The sequence below is a fragment of the Microcebus murinus genome, chromosome 9 (genome assembly GCF_040939455.1).
Source record: "Microcebus murinus isolate Inina chromosome 9, M.murinus_Inina_mat1.0, whole genome shotgun sequence".
Classification (NCBI taxonomy): Eukaryota; Metazoa; Chordata; class Mammalia; order Primates; family Cheirogaleidae; genus Microcebus; species Microcebus murinus.
In genome coordinates, this window is record NC_134112.1 from 14083830 (window position 1) to 14101831 (window position 18002).

General features: G+C 34.2%; 1 protein-coding gene across 4 annotated transcripts in view; it reads right to left on the bottom strand.

The window, feature by feature from the left end:
- Positions 1-5768: 5768 nt before the first annotated feature.
- CDK13 (cyclin dependent kinase 13) overlaps positions 5769-18002 on the bottom strand; it is a 111409-nt gene continuing 99175 nt past the window's right edge. For 2 of the 4 annotated variants that reach the window (XM_076006289.1, XM_012752273.2), the window contains 3 exons: positions 13714-13919; positions 9385-9837; positions 5769-8787 (listed from right to left, as the gene is read on the bottom strand). In XM_076006289.1, the coding sequence (XP_075862404.1) occupies positions 7937-8787; positions 9385-9837; positions 13714-13919 (1510 nt within the window). In that variant the 3' untranslated portion in view covers positions 5769-7936. The remainder of the gene's footprint in view (positions 8788-9384; positions 9838-13713; positions 13920-18002) is intronic. The other 2 variants (XM_076006290.1, XM_012752275.2) reach the window with 1 other exon arrangement.

Genomic DNA, 18002 nt, shown 5'->3' on the forward strand with positions numbered 1-18002 from the left:
AAATTTCCAAAAACACACCACACACACTAACAATATATATAGTAGAACTATGAACTGTCAAGAAAAAACTAAACTAAAAATGAAATACATCCAACCACTTGGGAATTGAAATACTATCCTAAATAACCTTTGATCAAAATGTCAAATTTGCAGCCACTAAATATTTAGAGAACAATAATGAAAACACAACATTCTTAACCTACAGGATGGAGCCAAAGAAATAATCAGAGGAGATTCATAACATGAAAATTGTTCCTTTCAGAATTGGAAGGGAGATCCAGTGCTTCACAGGGTTTGTGAAAGAAAATATCAAATCAACAAAAAAGAATTAGAAGGAAGAAAAATAAGTGGACCAAATATTCAAGTCAAGAAGAAGGAATAAGTAAGAGAAGTATTAAGGGGGAATCAAAATCAAAATGCATTCCTTCTCCACTCCCACTGCTCCACTTGACCAGCCTTAAAAAAAAAAAAAAAAAAAATCAAAATGCTTAAGTAAAAAATAAATGATAGGTGATTATTCCTTAGTGGTGAGAGAATGGAGGTAGACTGGGGCCAACTCTAGCTAGTCTAATCAAGAAAAAGAGAAGACACAAAAAGGGTATGTAATGATAAACAATATATGTATTTAAAGCATTGAGATTTTGTGTAACTATATGCTAAAAACACATTTTAAATATAAAGTAGAATATATGAATATACAGAAAAAGGAAAATTACCAAAATAACAGAACTCTGAACAGACCTAGCATATAAAAAAATAGAAAAGTTGTGAAAGAATTACCTTCAAAAGCCCAGTATGTCTGGTTATAAATAAAACAGCTTCAACTTCAAAGAACAGGAAATTCTCATGATATATAAACTATTTTAAATAAAATAAAACATTAGTTTTCCAGTTTATTCTGCCAAACTGTCATAACCTGTTAAAACTAGACTACTCTCTTATGAATAAACATAAATACAAAATCCTAAATACATGGTTAGGCAATAGAATATAGCAGCATTTTAAATAAATGATTTATTATTAGACTCTATTAATATAATTGGTATCTGCCATCAATAGCTCAAAAGAGAAAATACATATAAATACATTGACATTTGAAAAAAAACTTAACATATAAGCCTAAAAAAATGGGCCTAATGAGGATTCTTCTTAAACATAATATTCTATTTCTAATCTATAAATGATACATGAAACACTAAAAATTAGACATTTAAAAAATCACAAGAATGCCCATTATTATACTCATTCAATGGAAAAGTATTAGAAATAGTAATAAGAGTTAAACAATGTGGCCAGTTTTTTAAAAAAATGGCAGCTTTCCTATACAAACAGTGACTAGTTTAAAATATAATACTTATGAAGAAGAGTCCATATCTAAAAGCAACAGACAGATATTTTGGAAATTTTAGAAAACATATCAGAACTATAATAAAGAAAATTTTGGAATTTTAAATAGGGAACATGTTAAAAAATAATCCTACTATACTTTCAATGGAAAGATCCCCAGGTAAGCTTAAACATTTGGTATGTTTCCAATTAAAATCCTAACAGGGTACTTAGGGAAAGTAACCTAAATCATTCTGAAAGTAACATGGAAAAATAAACAGGTGGGAATAGAAAACTTTGAAAAGGGGACAATTAAACTAATCTTAAGTTTTGTCCTAACAAATTGTATGTGCTACATTATTCTAGTAATTGAAAATAAAGTGATTTTAAAACACACATAGACACATACGATGTCAGATGCATAGTTTATGATACAAGAGTAGTACTTGTAAAGAGAAGAGAAAGATCAGGGTGGAAATAACAAAAAGCCCAGGAATATACCAAAATAAGACATAGATGGCATTTTAAAACCAGGGATAGGATGAACTGTTTGACAAATGATATTGGCAAAATTAGTACAGCCATTCAGAAAAAGTGTAAAATTGGATCCTTACCTCACGTCTATAACACAAATTCTAGAATGTTTTAGACTTTAGAAGAACTAAAACAAAGTGTGAATATTTAAATAATCTTGGAATACAGAAAGCTTTTAAAAGAGGAACCATAAGGACAAGATTAAGATTTGACTACATAAAAATTTTAAATTTTCCTGTAACAAAACACATCAGGGCTACTTTCCTTATATAAAGAAAGAGCTTTTAAAGCATGAGATAAAACCTAATAAACATATGGACAGTTAATAAACAACAAAAAAGAACTGGCTAATATAGGAAATATTGAACTTCACTAGTAATCAAAAAATGTAAATTATAACAAGATGAATTATCACCTGACACAGATGTAAAAAATGTAAATACCCAACACAGCTAAAGGAAAAACAGAAAGAAATAGGAATGTAAAACTGATCTTTTCTTACAATTTGGATCTAGCAAACGTTTAAAAATAGCATTCTTTACATCAGCAAAACTCCAAGGAAATTAACATATGCTTGTATGTATGTATGTATGTATGTGGATTTTCATCACATTGTTATTTGTTAACTGAAAAGTTTGAAATTTAGTGTCCAGCAATAGGAATAGTTGTTTTTTCTATAAAGGAATAATTTACAACCATTAAAAAGAGGGCAGAATTTAAGTGACATAGATGTTCACAATATATTATGAAAAAATTCAAATTACAAAGCTATGGGCAGTATAATCCCATTGTTTTAAGAAAAAAAAGATATGCATTCACATATAACCATCAAAGGCAAAATATTAATGGTGGTTATCTCGGGATGTTCTGTGTTATTTCAGAATACATACAAGTATAAAAAAAGGGGTTCTAGGTTTAAATCTTTGATAAAAATAAATATGGTACAGTGGTCATCTTTACCATATTAGATTATTTCTAAGAGTCTGTTCTTATAAGTAAGATATAAGCAAAAACAAAACAAGGCTGAAAAATGGCCTGGGATTCTTATGGCAGTTTATTTACAGACTACCAAATACATCCTTTTTTATTTTTTTTTAAACAAATGGCTTGTATTACTACATTAGATTTCACAGTTACAAGACTTTACTAAAAGTTCTTGCAAAAGAGTTCAACACCTTTACAACTAACTTAATTGGGAAAAAAAATTAAGTGTGATTCTCTAATCACTATAGAGCCTCATGTAAATACAATTAGAACTAGAAAATTACTGTTTAATGGGACATTTGGTAGGATGAAATAAGTTGAGACCCCCAGAATTTGTTAGTCTACATAACTCTTTCCATTATGATCAGCATTTTCTGTTCTCCCATCTTCAACTGGATCCCACTGATAGCTCATTATTAATAGATTTTATTTTTCAAGAAAACTAGAAACATTAAAAAAATTATCTGGAAAGGACTTTGGTAAATGACAAACTATTGCTCCCCTTATAAAACCACTTGAAATTATAAAACATTCAAATAATTTAAAAGCAAATTATGTTTGCAAGCCGCTGACACCAATCCTCCTTGTGCAAATAGAAAATACATTTTAATGAAAGATTCACTATCATCTAACTCAGGGGTCCTCAAACTTTTTAAACAGGGGGCCAGTTCACTGTCCCTCAGACCGTTGGAGGGCCAGACTATAGTTTAAAAAAAACTATGAACAAATTCCTATGCACACTGCACATATCTTATTTTGAAGTAAAAAAACAAAGGGGCAAAAATACCCACATGTGGCCCACGGGCTGTAGTTTGAGAACGCCTGATCTAATTGTTAGATATTTAAGTAACCATTATCTTTAAAAAAAAAAAAAAAAAAACAGGATCTTCCTTTTTTAAAGACTATCCATATATGAAATGAACCACCTCTACAGGATCCTAGTTTTCAAATTTTTTTTTAATTTTCCTACTTTTTTCAATGAGATTGTTTTTTTCTTAAGTAGACTTTTAAAAGCCATTTGTTTTAAACCATTAGTACAGTATTCTAAATTATTTTATTTACTATAACACTGGTTAGCTTAATAGGCAATTTTCTTATTAAAAAGTTAAACATTTACTGCAGAATTTAGATATGGCTTAGAAGAACAAGCACTGGCAATCCAGTTACCAAAAGGTTCTGGCAATCCTACTCTCTAAGCCTCACTTTTCTTAGTTGTAAAATGAGAAGACTGACCAGATAATTTTAGGTGATTGGGACATCCTATTCAGACTTTAAAAATATCCCAGGGAATCCTTAGATCTATATTCAAATCTTGTATTTCAGCTTTATTTAAAACAAAACCAGGCCGGGCGCTGTGGCTCACGCCTGTAATCCTAGCTCTTGGGAGGCCGAGGCGGGCGGATTGCTCAAGGTCAGGAGTTCAATACCAGCTCTGAGCAAGAGCGAGACCCCGTCTCTACTATAAAATAGAAAGAAATTAATTGGCCAACTGATATATATATAAAAAAAATTAGCTGGGCATGGTGGCGCATGCCTGTAGTCCCAGCTACTCGGGAAGCTGAGGCAGGAGGATCACTCGAGCCCAGGAGTTTGAGGTTGCTGTGAGCTAGGCTGACGCCACGGCACTCACTCTAGCCTGGACAACAAAGTGAGACTCTGTCTCAAAAAAAACAAAAAAAACAAAAAAAAACAAAACCAAAAGCCCTAGGGTGAAAATCATCCAAAATTGGATTAAGCTCATAACAAATATAACAAAACTTTAACTCAGAAGCACCAGATTAGTTTAGAAGTATTGTATCTACTTTTCATTTTTCTCAAGAAGTCTTGATTTCTTACAAATTGGCCTATTCCAAAATGGCCAGATTCAACTTTAAATTTGTTTTTATCATTGAGTTTCCAGTTGTTCTTTCCAGAACCTTATTTCTCCATTAAAATTTCAATTTAATATTTTTCAAAGACAAATTTTCACTTCTTTACATTCACTTTAGTGTAATTTAAATACAGCTGAGAGTATCAAATACTACTAGCTTCTCCAGACATTTTAAAAATCTTGCTCACTGTCAGCCCACTAGAAGTATGATTCAATGCCTTTCATGTTTATTGATTCCAAGGACGAGAACAGTACCTGGCACACTGTAGGTAATGAATATATATATTTGCTAACAAAATGATGCTCTGAATCACAGCTAAATTATTACCTTAATTCACACTCCACAAACTATTTTAATCAATAAATCCCTTAAAATTAGTATCTTAAAATTTCACAGGTGACTGCAAATATCTAACAAATAATGGATTGAAGACTTGGGAAACATACCAAGTTGCATGCAGAAAAAACTGCTGTTTCAGGAAATACAAAGGAGAATTTTCACATGAGAGAATATAAAATATTTTCTTCTTTTGGTAGGCCAATATTTTCTATTTTCATCTTCTTATTTGCAATCTGACTTACCTGCTCCTTCCCAAAATACCTAAGCAATATTTTATGTTCCTTAGATTTCACTCAAGAATACACAGTGATTACTGCAGTTATTATAACCTATAGAATTAATGATTTCTCAAGCCTTTTTTTAATCCAAATACACTGAATTAAAGTATTAAATGTTATGAAGGATGCATTAAGATTTTTTTGCTGCCATATTTCACCAATTATAAAACACTTTCATATAGTAACATTTTGAATCTGGGATATATCTTATAATTGATGGCATCTTAGCATTGTGTTGTGACTTAACTGACAAAATTTTTTTCTTCTAAGTGGTACATAAAATATTAGTATGTCTCACAAGCCAGGCTGTCTTAGGATAATATTCGAAGCTACAGTTCCATTTTTCAATTTCAAAGTAACAATTTCCCTGTCCTCCCAGCCACTCTCCCAATATATGCAGCTCAAATGTTTAATTAGAAAAACTATCCAAACACAGTTCAATTTTATATAAAATATTTAATTTTTAAAACACAGGCTATTAATGTCACATAAATATCTTCAATTTTAGGTTAGCTGCTTATGATCAGCAGAATTATCAAGTGTGACTATTAAGAATAACTTAGATACTGTCACTTATAGGAAAGTCTAAAGCTCTAAGACTCACCATATTAAAATTTCAGATATTTGAATACTGTAGCTATTTTGCTAAATTTCAAAATATTTCTTCACCTCCTGTAATGCAGTTTAAGTTGTTAGTAATTAATATTCAAATGAAAGCAAAATAATTTTTCTTCCATTCATTTCTTTCTCCCCAACAAAAAAAAATCTCATCAAAAAATAAATGGTCAACTGGTAACAACTCATTTTATAGTAGCAAAATGGTAAATTATTCTCTTTAAAATATTCTTACTGTCACCAAACTATAATGCTTCCCACATACTATTGTGAAATGAAGGTTAACAAGTCAGAGGGCACAGGGTTAACTGGCTTTAGAACTGGAGCAATTTCCATTCTATAACAGTTGTTCCAATTTAAGACTCCAATAAAAAAAAAGTTACCAAAACAGTCATAACAAAATGGGTACTTGGCACAACTCTAATTTCCAGAGTCTGTTTTTCCATTTATTGATAATGGAAACACTGGTTATTTACCTTTGGTTCCTTCCTAGAATTATTATAATTATGTGTGTGAACACGTGCACGCAAGGTGAGCCTTGATACCATTACAGTTTAAATATGGGTTATTCCATTCTTTGTTGTTTTTAATAATTAAAAAAAAATTAAAGTGAACTAAAGTTCTAAGTCTGGCAGAAGTCATAATAAACTTTACAGAAGGTGAGAGGAAGGAAGACAAGAGGTTCTCTCACTACTTTTCTTTTCACTTCAATAAATTCAATCAAGGCAATGTTTCTAGTTAATAAAGTGAACTGAGTTGACTTTTTTTTAAAATAGCAATTGCATAAATTAAAATATGGTGTTTGTCACCCCTCCCCCATTAACTTTCATAGATTTATGCAAATTCTGTTATTAACCTTTGCTTCTATACTACTGCCCTCCAATTTCCATGGCAAACAAAAACAGAGACAATATGGTAGCCTGAAAGAAAATGGTACCCTAAAATTCACACTTAGCTATTACTTTCAACCACTTAAATGACGAAACGTTTTAGAACTTCTCAGAAGTAACAAAAGGTACTGAGACTGCAGTTCTACTCCCTTTCTTTGCTCTCACTCTCCTATCAAGAGAAGGTGGCAGTGAGAGGTAACACAGCCAAAAGCAGGAGAAAAAGAGAAAGTGTGATAGGCAGAGGGAATGGACCTAACAGGAAAGGAACAGGCAGCCCCTGAAAACTTGAGAACTTCCTGCCTCTTCAATGCATTGATTCCCTTTAAAAGACAAAGGGGGGTAGAGATTAACTATGTTTTCAGACCTTAAGCTTACCTTTTAAGGCACTTACTTACCCTCCCCACCCTACCCATATTTTTTCATATAAAACCCACTATTTCATTTGAATGCATTCTGCTAGGCTATGGTAATCTGCAAAACAAAACAAAAATAACGTTGACCATTTTTTTTTTATAAAACTGTTGCATCAAGAGAAAGGTTGTGTTTTATTTTCTGAAATGAGCACAAAGTACACCTTTCACAATAACACTGAAAGCAGGTGCAAAGACTGACAGTGACCTTTGACTAAAGGTAGCTTTGTAAAAAGAAAAATACCAAATAAATCAGTGCCCTTTCTGATTGTTGTAAAACTGGAGGGGGGCAGGGGGAACAGGGAAGGGATGTTTGTTACATAAAAGTTGGTCCAAACTTACAAAAAAAGCACAAATGTGCATAGTTCAGAAGATCTGCAAGAGGGCCATAAAAGGCTTATGTCCCTAAGATTAGCATCCACTTAAAACTGCGAGAATACAAAATAAAATTGTTAACTAGAATTTGTGAAGATGTACAATCGATAGATCTAGTTTTAGAACAGCATGAATTTAAGCAAAGGTTTTTTTTTTGTCTTTTTTTTTAAACTATTGTATGCAAGACCCTTCTCCACATAAAAATAAAGCTGTTGTTGAATTAATATTATTCAAGTCTCTTGGATTGCTGCCTTAAATTGCAGCTAGAAAAGTCTTTCCAGATAAAAATGATGTGCCTGAGGAAAAACAGATACTCAGTATGGTAACCCTCTGCCTCGACCTCTGCCAGTTGATGTGCTAATGTGTCCCCTGTATCCCTGTGGATATCCAGGTCCTTGGGCAGGAGAAGTCCAGGTCTGTCCATGCATAAGGCCGGGGCCACCCGGGTTTTCCTGTAAGTTACCACCATAGTTATAGTTGTGCATCTTTGCTGGCAAAGGATGAGTACTCTCAGGCCCTGTGGAAGGGTCACTGCTATTTGCCAGAACTGCAATAGGACCATGGCTATATTCAAATCTATGGTCCTTGTCTCCACTAAACAACATGGGACCAGCATTGAGGTAAATGTCTCCATATCCAGCTACTGAACTGGGAAATGACTCAGAAAAGGCAGAAGGCTGAGGTGGACCACCAGAATGAGATGAAGCAGTACTGTAGTTATCCAAAGGCTGAATATCTGAGTTTCCAATGAAGTTACGTCGTTCCAATGGTGGAGCAGAACTGCTTCCTAAACCATCATTGCTAACATAAGGAGCAGAAGAGAAAGAAGAGGATCCAAAGTTGTCCTTGTAGTCTGAAGGGGGCACATAAGTGTCTCCTGCTTGGTAATCAATACCACCTTCTCTTTTGGGATCATCCTGGGGCTGATGCTGAGCAAGCAGCTGTAATAGGGCTGCTTTCACTCCAGCATGAGGGTCAGTTAATGAAGAACTAGTGGTGGGTACATGCTGGTTTTCTGTCCGATAATCCAGGTCTTCCTCAGTGACTGGTGGTGGTTCAGGAGGTTCAGGAGGTCGTTGATCAGGAGGCAGAATTCGAGGCCGGTCTGGTTCCGGTGTTAGCTCCATTATCCTCATATCTTGGTGTTGGATGAGGTCATCTTGCCCTAAGTGAAACAAAGCAAAAAAGAGAGTCCAAAGTTACCATGGAAAACTAACTATCCAAATAGTCAATGTTTCCTATGGGCGGTCCTAAAGATGATACTACAAAGTTCCATATCTGGCAAAATGTTAAATGAAAAAGAAAAGGTTCACAAGTACTAATGTTGCCTGCTAACATTTAAATGAGTCTATGGTAACTGAAAATTTTTATTTTATTTGGCTTTTTAAAGTTACTTCACATATACCTATTTATCGGTGCATATATCTATTTATTTGTGGAGGAAAAAAAGCTGTGTACAACAAGTTTATGCCTTGGCCAAACATCCTTTTGTATCTGGAGTAAAAGACTATTGCTTAACATTGGCTTACCTTAGAAAACCTATAGCACTCATAATGAGTTATATATCTCACATGGATAATCTGTTAAAGACCCCATTCCAAGGAGTAAACAGACTAGGAAATTAACCTATAACCAATAACCTGAGAATTTTCAGGACCTCTCCTAGCAATGTCACTGAATAATACAAATTGTACATAATCAACAAGAGCAAGAAGACAGAATGAATACAGCTGTGTTGGTGGTCTGGCATTTGCACACTCACCCGATACCGGAGTGCTAGGTTCTGGAGGTGGCCTGAGTTGTAATGATGCTTCATGTCCTGATCCATTTTCCCTCTCCTCTAGTAGCACATCTTTCTGCTTTGACTGCTGAGCCTTTATTAATTGAGTCAACAGAACTGCAAATGCACTCTGCACAGCCGCTTGGGCAGCATCAGTCTCCACTTTAGGCTGGATGGTCTGAGAAGAAGGCTGAATTCCTCCCAAAGGTTTCGAAGACTCCTGTTGTGGTGTTGTTGGATCTGTCTGTTTTTCACCTGTTTCCAAAATTCCAGCAGGAAGGTTTATTTTATTTAGCTGCTGTTGAGTCTCAGAGTTTACCTTAATGTTCAACACTTGGACAAAATCAGCCATATTAACACTTGTTTTAGATTGTAGTAGGTTTAGTAGAATTGCCAATTCACTGTGGTTTAACTGCTGTCCAGGGCCTGTTTTTACTAAAGACAAAATTTGTATTAATTATAGCTGCCATAATTCACAGCTCCTCCCACCCCCCCAATGGCTCTGTTTTGCCATATTAAAATATACATTTGAGGGAGATGTTTAAAAAATACTGTGAAAAGGAAACCTCAGTCTAGTTAAATATCATTTACACTTAAGACATACCTGCATATAAAACAAAAAGAAATGCCATCAATTTTGAATAAATTATCTTTAGGAGTAAATATTATACTTCAAAAGGAAAATCAAGATTATCACTAAAAATCCATTCTACAGATTTAACCAGAAAATAGCACCTTGTGAATGGGAAATTGATTATGATGACTAATAAACAGTGTTCCAAGCACTTTATATCCTTTATTCCTCACAGCAATGTTAGAAAGCAGGCTCTATTATTAACCTCAATTTGCTGAGAAGAAACTGTTATACAAAGAGACTATAATAAATAACTTGCCCAAGATTACAAATTCTCTAAGTGGCAGAAGTGAGATTTGAACTCAGGTATTCTGATTCCAGAATCTAAGCTCTTAACTACTGTACTGTACCTGTTTCTCTAAAGTAAAGTTTACTATCCAAGAGCCTAACCTTTGCACTAAATTGAAAAACTAGGATGTTTTGCAGACTACTGTCTGCAAAATGATAATGATAAAATGTCTGGATTTTATTCAAGTTACTTTTAAGTTAAATCACTTTGGGTAAGTTAGGAATGCCTACAGAAACATGATTACATGCATATATGACAGTAAAACAGACGCAGTTTTTCTTTTTCCAACTTTCAGTTTACACTTGGGATGATTTACACAGGTTCCTGTGCAAGCTTATCTGAATCATGTTATATAACAAGAAGACTCAAATATATATAACACTGTATATAACACTGATAAGCAATTCCCAAAACCATAGATAACAGGCAAATATAAGAAAAACTCTAAGAAGATTAAAAAAAGCTGATGATTAATGCTATCTTTTTATATTTGTATATATTTTCAGATACTTTTGCAAGTTCTTCTTATGACCTGCAAGCATTAATAAGAAACCATGCTTGTTTGCTACAACCCAAGAGCCATTTTTCCTCATTTTCCTTTTCATTTCCCTATTAGCAGAAACAGCCTCCATGTGAACTCAGGGAAGTACTCTTTAAATAAGGTGTCTCTTCTACACAAGGGGAATTTTCTTTTTTCAAGGTACTTACTGATGATGGAGGAGAAAAAAACAGTGAGGCTTCTTCACTATTTCAAAAAACCAGAATTCTCACTTCTTAATAGTGATAGTATTTTTTAAAAAGGAAAATAAAAAATAAAACTCTCCACCATCAATATGATTATAAAATAAGTTAGAACAAAGCAATGACAAAATAAGCCCACTACAAAGGGAAAATCATTTTTTGACAGCTAAAATAGAGTGAAATAACTACTCTTTATTCTACTAGGTTTGCTAGTATATTAAGGACATCAGTTCCATGAAGAAGAGCAGAAATAAAGACCTGTCTTGTTAACATGACAACTGTTGCCTGGGACAACTGACCACTATCCAAACTTTCTGTTACTGCCATCTCAAATCCTTTTTTAGCAGTACAGTAAATGGTATATAAAACATATAAATACAAATTAAGAAAACTCACCATTGCTTCACTTTGCCTTTCTTTTTCTTTTTATCTTTTTTGAGACAGTGTCTCACTCTGCCACGCTGGCTAGAGTGCAGTGGCATCATCATAGCTCACTGCAACCTCAAACTACTGGGCTCAAGCAATCCTCCTGCCTCAGCCTCCCAAGCAGCTGGAGTAGCTGGGACTACAGGTGTGCACCACTATACCCGGTTAATTTTTTCTATTTTTAGTTGAGACAGGGTCTCGCTCTTGCTCAGGCTGGTCTTGAACTCTTAAGCTCAAATGATCCTCCCACCTTCATCTACCAGAATGCTAGGATTACAGGCATGAGCCACTGCACCTGGCCAAATTTTGTATATTTTTAACATGAACAGAAACAATATTGAACTTACCACAGATAGCCCTCATTGTGTAGAACAGATATGTTCTACAAATCTGTGTACCAAATATTTTCATGTGCAAAGGGAATTCACTATTTTAAGAAAGAATACTTTTGAACAATAAATACAGCTGCTTTTGGTTTTTAACGTACGAGTATTCTAAATATGTAATCTAATCAAGGTCAAATATAAGCTTGTAGACTATATGGGCAAGTATTAACGGCAATCTTTCTCAAGCTTTCTCAGCTAATTTATTCTGTATTTATATTCAACCAAAAGTTCAATCTGATCTACAGATCTGTTTTTTTTTGTTGTTGTTTGTTTTTTGAGGCAGAGTCTCACTCTGTTGCACTGGTTAGAGTGCCAGAGCGTCAGTCTAGCTCACAGCAACCTCAAACTCCTGGGCTCAAGTGATCCTTCTGCCTCAGCTTCCTGAGTAGCTGGGACTACAGGCATGTGCCATCATGCCCAACTAATGTTTTTCTATATACTTTTAGTTAGCCAATTAATTTGTTTCTATTTTTAGTAGAGACCGGGTCTCGCTCTTGCTCAGGCTGGTTTTGAACTCCTGACCTTCATACAATCCTCCCGCCTTGGCCTCCCAGAATGCTAGGATTATAGGCATGAGCCACGCGCCCAGCCCCACAGGTCTATTTTAATCAACTAAGTGATCAACATTTACTCAGTTCTTAATAAGTACTAATCTATTTCTTCATGTTTAATAAACTACCACCTATGTGCACATGTATGCACATATACACATTTATTTTATATCACTGTCTTCATAAAAGAAACTTAAAGTAAAGCTGAATGTTTCTGGATTCTAGAGGCAAAAAATTAGGGAGTGGATTTCATTTTTTAAAAAGTTAATTAAATGAGATGATTTTAACAAGACTTTTGACAACACTGAAGAGGCTGACTTCTTATCAAAAAGCTTATTATTATGATAGATTGAGTCAGAAGAAATGTAAGTTTTCCCAAAGTAACTAGATATAAAATATCCTTCTTTATCATATTTTAAGTCATTTTGGCACAGATATCAGATTCTAATCTTTGAGATTCTCTAATAAAACAGGGGAAATATATAACATTAAGAGTGACCCAAGGCTGGGCGCAGTGGCTCACGCCTGTAATCCTAGCACTCTGGGAGGCCAAGGCGGGCGGATTGCTCAAGGTCAGGAGTTCAAAAACTAGCCTGAGTGAGAACTAGACCCTGTCTCTACTATAAATAGAAAGAAATTAATTGGCCAACTAATATATATATAGAAAAAACTGGCCAGGCATGGTGGCGCATGCCTGTAGTCCCAGCTACTCGGGAGGCTGAGGCAGAAGGATTGCTTGAGCCTAGGAGTTTGAGGTTGCTGTGAGCTAGGCTGACACCATGGCACTCACTCTAGCCTGGGCAACAAAGCGAGACTCTGTCTCAAAACAAAGAAAAAAAAAAAGAGTGACCTGGGGATATTATAAATGTTATAGAAGAACTTCCATTGCAAATTTTTGGCTATCTTGCATATCTTTCTTCCTATTCCTTAAGCATCTGTAGATACTGAACACTGAGCCTCACTGAGAGTAGTGTTAGTAAAACACCTACTAACTAACTCCTATACTGGGAGCCAGTGCAAGAAATAGAAAAACCTAACAAATAACCAATCATAGGTACTCTGATGATTTTTTATAAGTTACCTTACCTTGAGATTACTTAAAATTGTGGTGCCAATAACAATGAAGCTCCTGTACTGGCACAAACAGATATGAAATGCCCAGTTCACTAAACAAAACTTGTATCAGTTAGCTACAAGATGCTTTAACATACTAGAGCAATATGCTACAAAAGCATTAACTACTAAACAATGTGAAGAAAACCAACCCATGGAAGCATTACTGACCAGGTGCTACATTTGAGTTGCCCTGAGATTTCAGCTGTGAAGACGGAAGCACACCCTGGGGTGTATTGGTTCTGCTGTCATCCAAGCCCAGAGACAAGTCCTTTCTGGGGGCTTTAATTGTGGAACCATCATCAGTCATGCCCATTTGCTTCTGTCTTCTTCGCTTTTTACTCCATAACTCATGACAATCTTGCCATAAAGGAAGGCTAAAAAAAACATATATATATATATTAAATTGTGAATGGCATTTCTTAACAAAAAAATGCTAAAGTTACTAAGTAGCACCAAAGCCACCCCCTCACCCGAAATTGTTCTTGAAGATTTTATACATAGGCTTTGTAAAACTCCTCCAATAAAAATGATCCTTGATGCCCCATCTCTTTTAGGACATCACCTTTATAAACAGACTGTTTTTCTTTTGCTTCTGAATAATCAATAATCTTTCATCAAAATTATGAATGGAGAATATAAGTTTATAAACGTAGACTAGTATTATCCTTGGTGTAACCTTTTAACGCCAATCCTTATCACAGTACATCACACATTAAATAAGACATGAAAAAGAAAGTACAAAAATACGCCACTTACAGAAACTAGATACAGGATAAAATAGTAAAGGCTAGAACATAACATTTGTGAAAAACTTTATAATAAAAGTTTTTTACTTTTTAGTAACCTCTTCTTTGCTTCTAGGTCCAAATGCTCTAGAATTAAACTAGATGCTAGAGATGAGTTTTAAAAATAGGTAATCCAGGCATAGAGAGGCTCACGATTTATTAACAAAGAGTTGTGAATAACTAGCAACTATCAAAATTACTCACAATTCTGAAACAATTCTATCTTTATGTAATTTCATAAACCTGACAACGCTAGAGAATAACTTTTGCTTAAAAAGAAAGATATTAATATTTGATTTATAAATATTTTCTTCTTACCCTAATAAAAAACCCAATGGAAAGTTACTAATATATTTATTTTAAAGATAAGAAACTTGAGGCTTGGAAAGGTTAATAAACTTGCCCAGAATATCTACAAATTCCCTTAAGCAACCCCACCTGGTGATATATACTTGCAGTCCTCAATTTGGATATGTTTACCTCTAAGGGTACATGAAGACTCTCCAAGGGGATACACCTGGGATTGTTTTAAAGGAATTTCCGTATCCATATGTCCTCTTTCCTAAGATTGAGCTTTGAGAATGGCCTGCACATTCAAGCAAGTTCTTCTTTCACACCTCCTCTTTCACAATTACTCTTATCTCATGTTATAAAATAAAGGCATATGCAACAATATGGTTGAATCTTAGCAATATAATATTAGTAAAAGAAAAAGGTCATTCCCAAAAGATTACAAACAGCATGACATCCTTTTATAAAATTAAAAACAACTAAAATTTTAAAATATAACTTTTTATGAGTACATATAGATGGCAACAAAAAGTATATACAAAAGAAAACAGGGATGATGGTTACCTCAGGTGGAGGAAGGCAAGGGGGTAGGTCGGTTGGGGGGACAGGTTATGATATGATTAAAGTAGGTTATATTCAAGGTTCTAGCTTTTGTTTGGTAGGTTCATGGCTGCTTATTAACGTTATTTAAAATAACTAATTAAAGTAACTAAAATAAATAAAAGAGCCATGCATGGACCAATGATGAGTGACACAAGGATTATGATTAAACCAAGTCAAGTCTATGCACCTGAGGTCCAAAAACAAAACAAAGGCATACCTCTCAGCCATCTTACTATGGTGCATTGCCTCAGCGTGTAAAAACCTCCTGGAGTAACAAACAAAGGGACAATTTGAAATATTGATATTGGGAAGCTTTAAGGCATCATAAACCCACCAAAGACTTTCCTTTCTCTGTGTGTGTGTGTTCATTATATGATGTGGGCCTTAGCCTCTGTTGGGATATTCTGAATTTAGATATACTGTAATACTGCAGAGTGGGGTATCTGGAGTGATTCCACCTTTTCCATCCTGACCATCAGGGAATCCCCTGCTCTTGTGGGAGACCCCCACGAGAGCAAAGCAAAGAAATCCATTAAAAAGGGTTTTTGTTCCCTCCCACAATGTAAAGGTGGAGATTCTTTGCAGATGGTCTCGACACTCATCTCTAGGAAAGATAAACATTACCCAACAAACAGATAAACAGTACAGGTTAATGATGCTGATTCTTTTAGGTGTACCCAGATAACCAAAATTCATGTGCTTTCTTGAACGTTCAAATGCTGGCTCAGTCACTTAACTCACTGTGTCACATCAGGCAAGTAACTTGACCTCTGTGCCTCAGTTTCCTTATCTTTAAAAATGGGATTAACAATACTATCTACCTCATGGGGGAGGTAATATATGCTAACATTTGCAAGCTCTTGAACAGTGCCTCTCACATAGTAGGCACTATATTCATGTTTGATATAATTAATCATTCAATAAGGTAGTTTAAAACTATTTTCATCAAATCATATCATAAAATATTTACTCCAACAGATGATCATACTTCATCTTATAAATTGTTTAATGCTTTTTACTTGCTGTTAATACAAAATAAAATTATAGGTTAGCTGCCAATCTAATTCACTTTTTAGTTATATGTACTTTCTTTCATTAAATAAATTAGAAAATTTGACAGGACATCTAATACAATTGTAAATGGAGTTATTTCTGATTTTTTAAACATTCCACTCATTTAATTATTCCCAAAATATTCATCAGAAGATCAATTTGATACATACACCTACTTTCTAAAGGAATACCATGCCTTTCCTTCATAGTCCTGATCTCATAAGTAATTTATAATTTTAACTACTCATATTACAAAATAAGAGATGTAATATTATATTATTTATAGCATTTAAGTATTGAATCAGTATCATGATAATCTCAGACTGAATGCTTTAGTAATATATCTGACAGAATACATTCCAAAATTACTGATTTGCAGACGGTTCCTCAAATGTGTATTAACATGTCTTATTTTTAATGGAAAAATATAGTCAGGTGTGTTCTAATAAAATTAAATATCACATTTGTTTGACAATAAGGAGAGTTTATAATTAAGTTATATGGCAGTCATTTTCTATAAACTGAATGGGATAAACCTACAGTTCCAAGGTTTGCGCAAAAATACATATTTAAAAAATGTAGTACGTGACAGTTTAAATAATGAACTGGCAAAGTAGCACTGAAACTACATCTTGAGTCCCTGACCTTATGTAAGTATTAAAAAATTGAATTAAACAAGTGTTGTGAAAAGAAAAAGTAATATGTATTAGAGGTCATCTAATAAGAATTGGTAAGTCCACTGAAAAAGTAAATAATTAATGACTGGATTAGAAATCCCTCTGCAAATCATTTGATTTCTAATTTTATTTTTTCTTTTTTGAGGGGGTGAGAACAGAGTCTCACTCTGTGGCAATGGCTACAGTGCAGTGGCATCATCATAGTTCACTGCAACCTCAAACTCCGTGGCTCAAGAGATCCTCCTGCCTTGGCCTCTCGAGTAGCTGGGACTACAGGCACGCACCACTGCGACCGGCTAATTATTCTATTTTTAGTAGAGACAGGGTCTCCCTTGCTCAGGCTAGTCTCAACCTCCTGAGCTCAAGCTCTCCTCCAACCTCAGCCTCCCAGAATGCTAGGATTACAGGCAGGAGGCACTGTACCCAGCCCTAATTCTTTACTGCAAAAAAAAAAAAAAAAAAAAAAAAGAAGGAGAAGAAGAAAAAAGAATAAGTTGACATTTGAAAGGTGCTTATCATTTTTGATGAAAGACTTTTGGCACATAATGTGGAAGCAGTTCAAAGATCTCAGTGATGTAACTGTAACAAAACTTCCATTCTCAAATGCTTACTTACAAGAGTACTTATAAAAATTAAATTACAATTAATATAGAAACACGTCTCATTCTAGAATAAGTAATATTAATCAATAGATGTGCAAACTACCTGGGGGGGGACTCAGCCCTCTTTCATTAGGTTGCACTTCCAACAAAATTTACTAATTTTTTCTTTTTTAAAAAATTGAAATATGAACTACTAATATTTTCAACAATTTAAATAAGAAAAAGAGCTTTATAGTCACAGGAAATATTTTAAAATTGAATTTCCATTTATATACATGTATTTGTTTTAAAGAAGTGCAACTGGGTAATCAATATAACACTTTCAAGCATAAACATGTTACATTAGAATAAAAACTTGCAGGAGTAATATAAGTTCAATATGAAACAGGAATAAAATGTACAATTGCTGAACATTTTCTACATGACTATTGGCAGATATCAAAAAT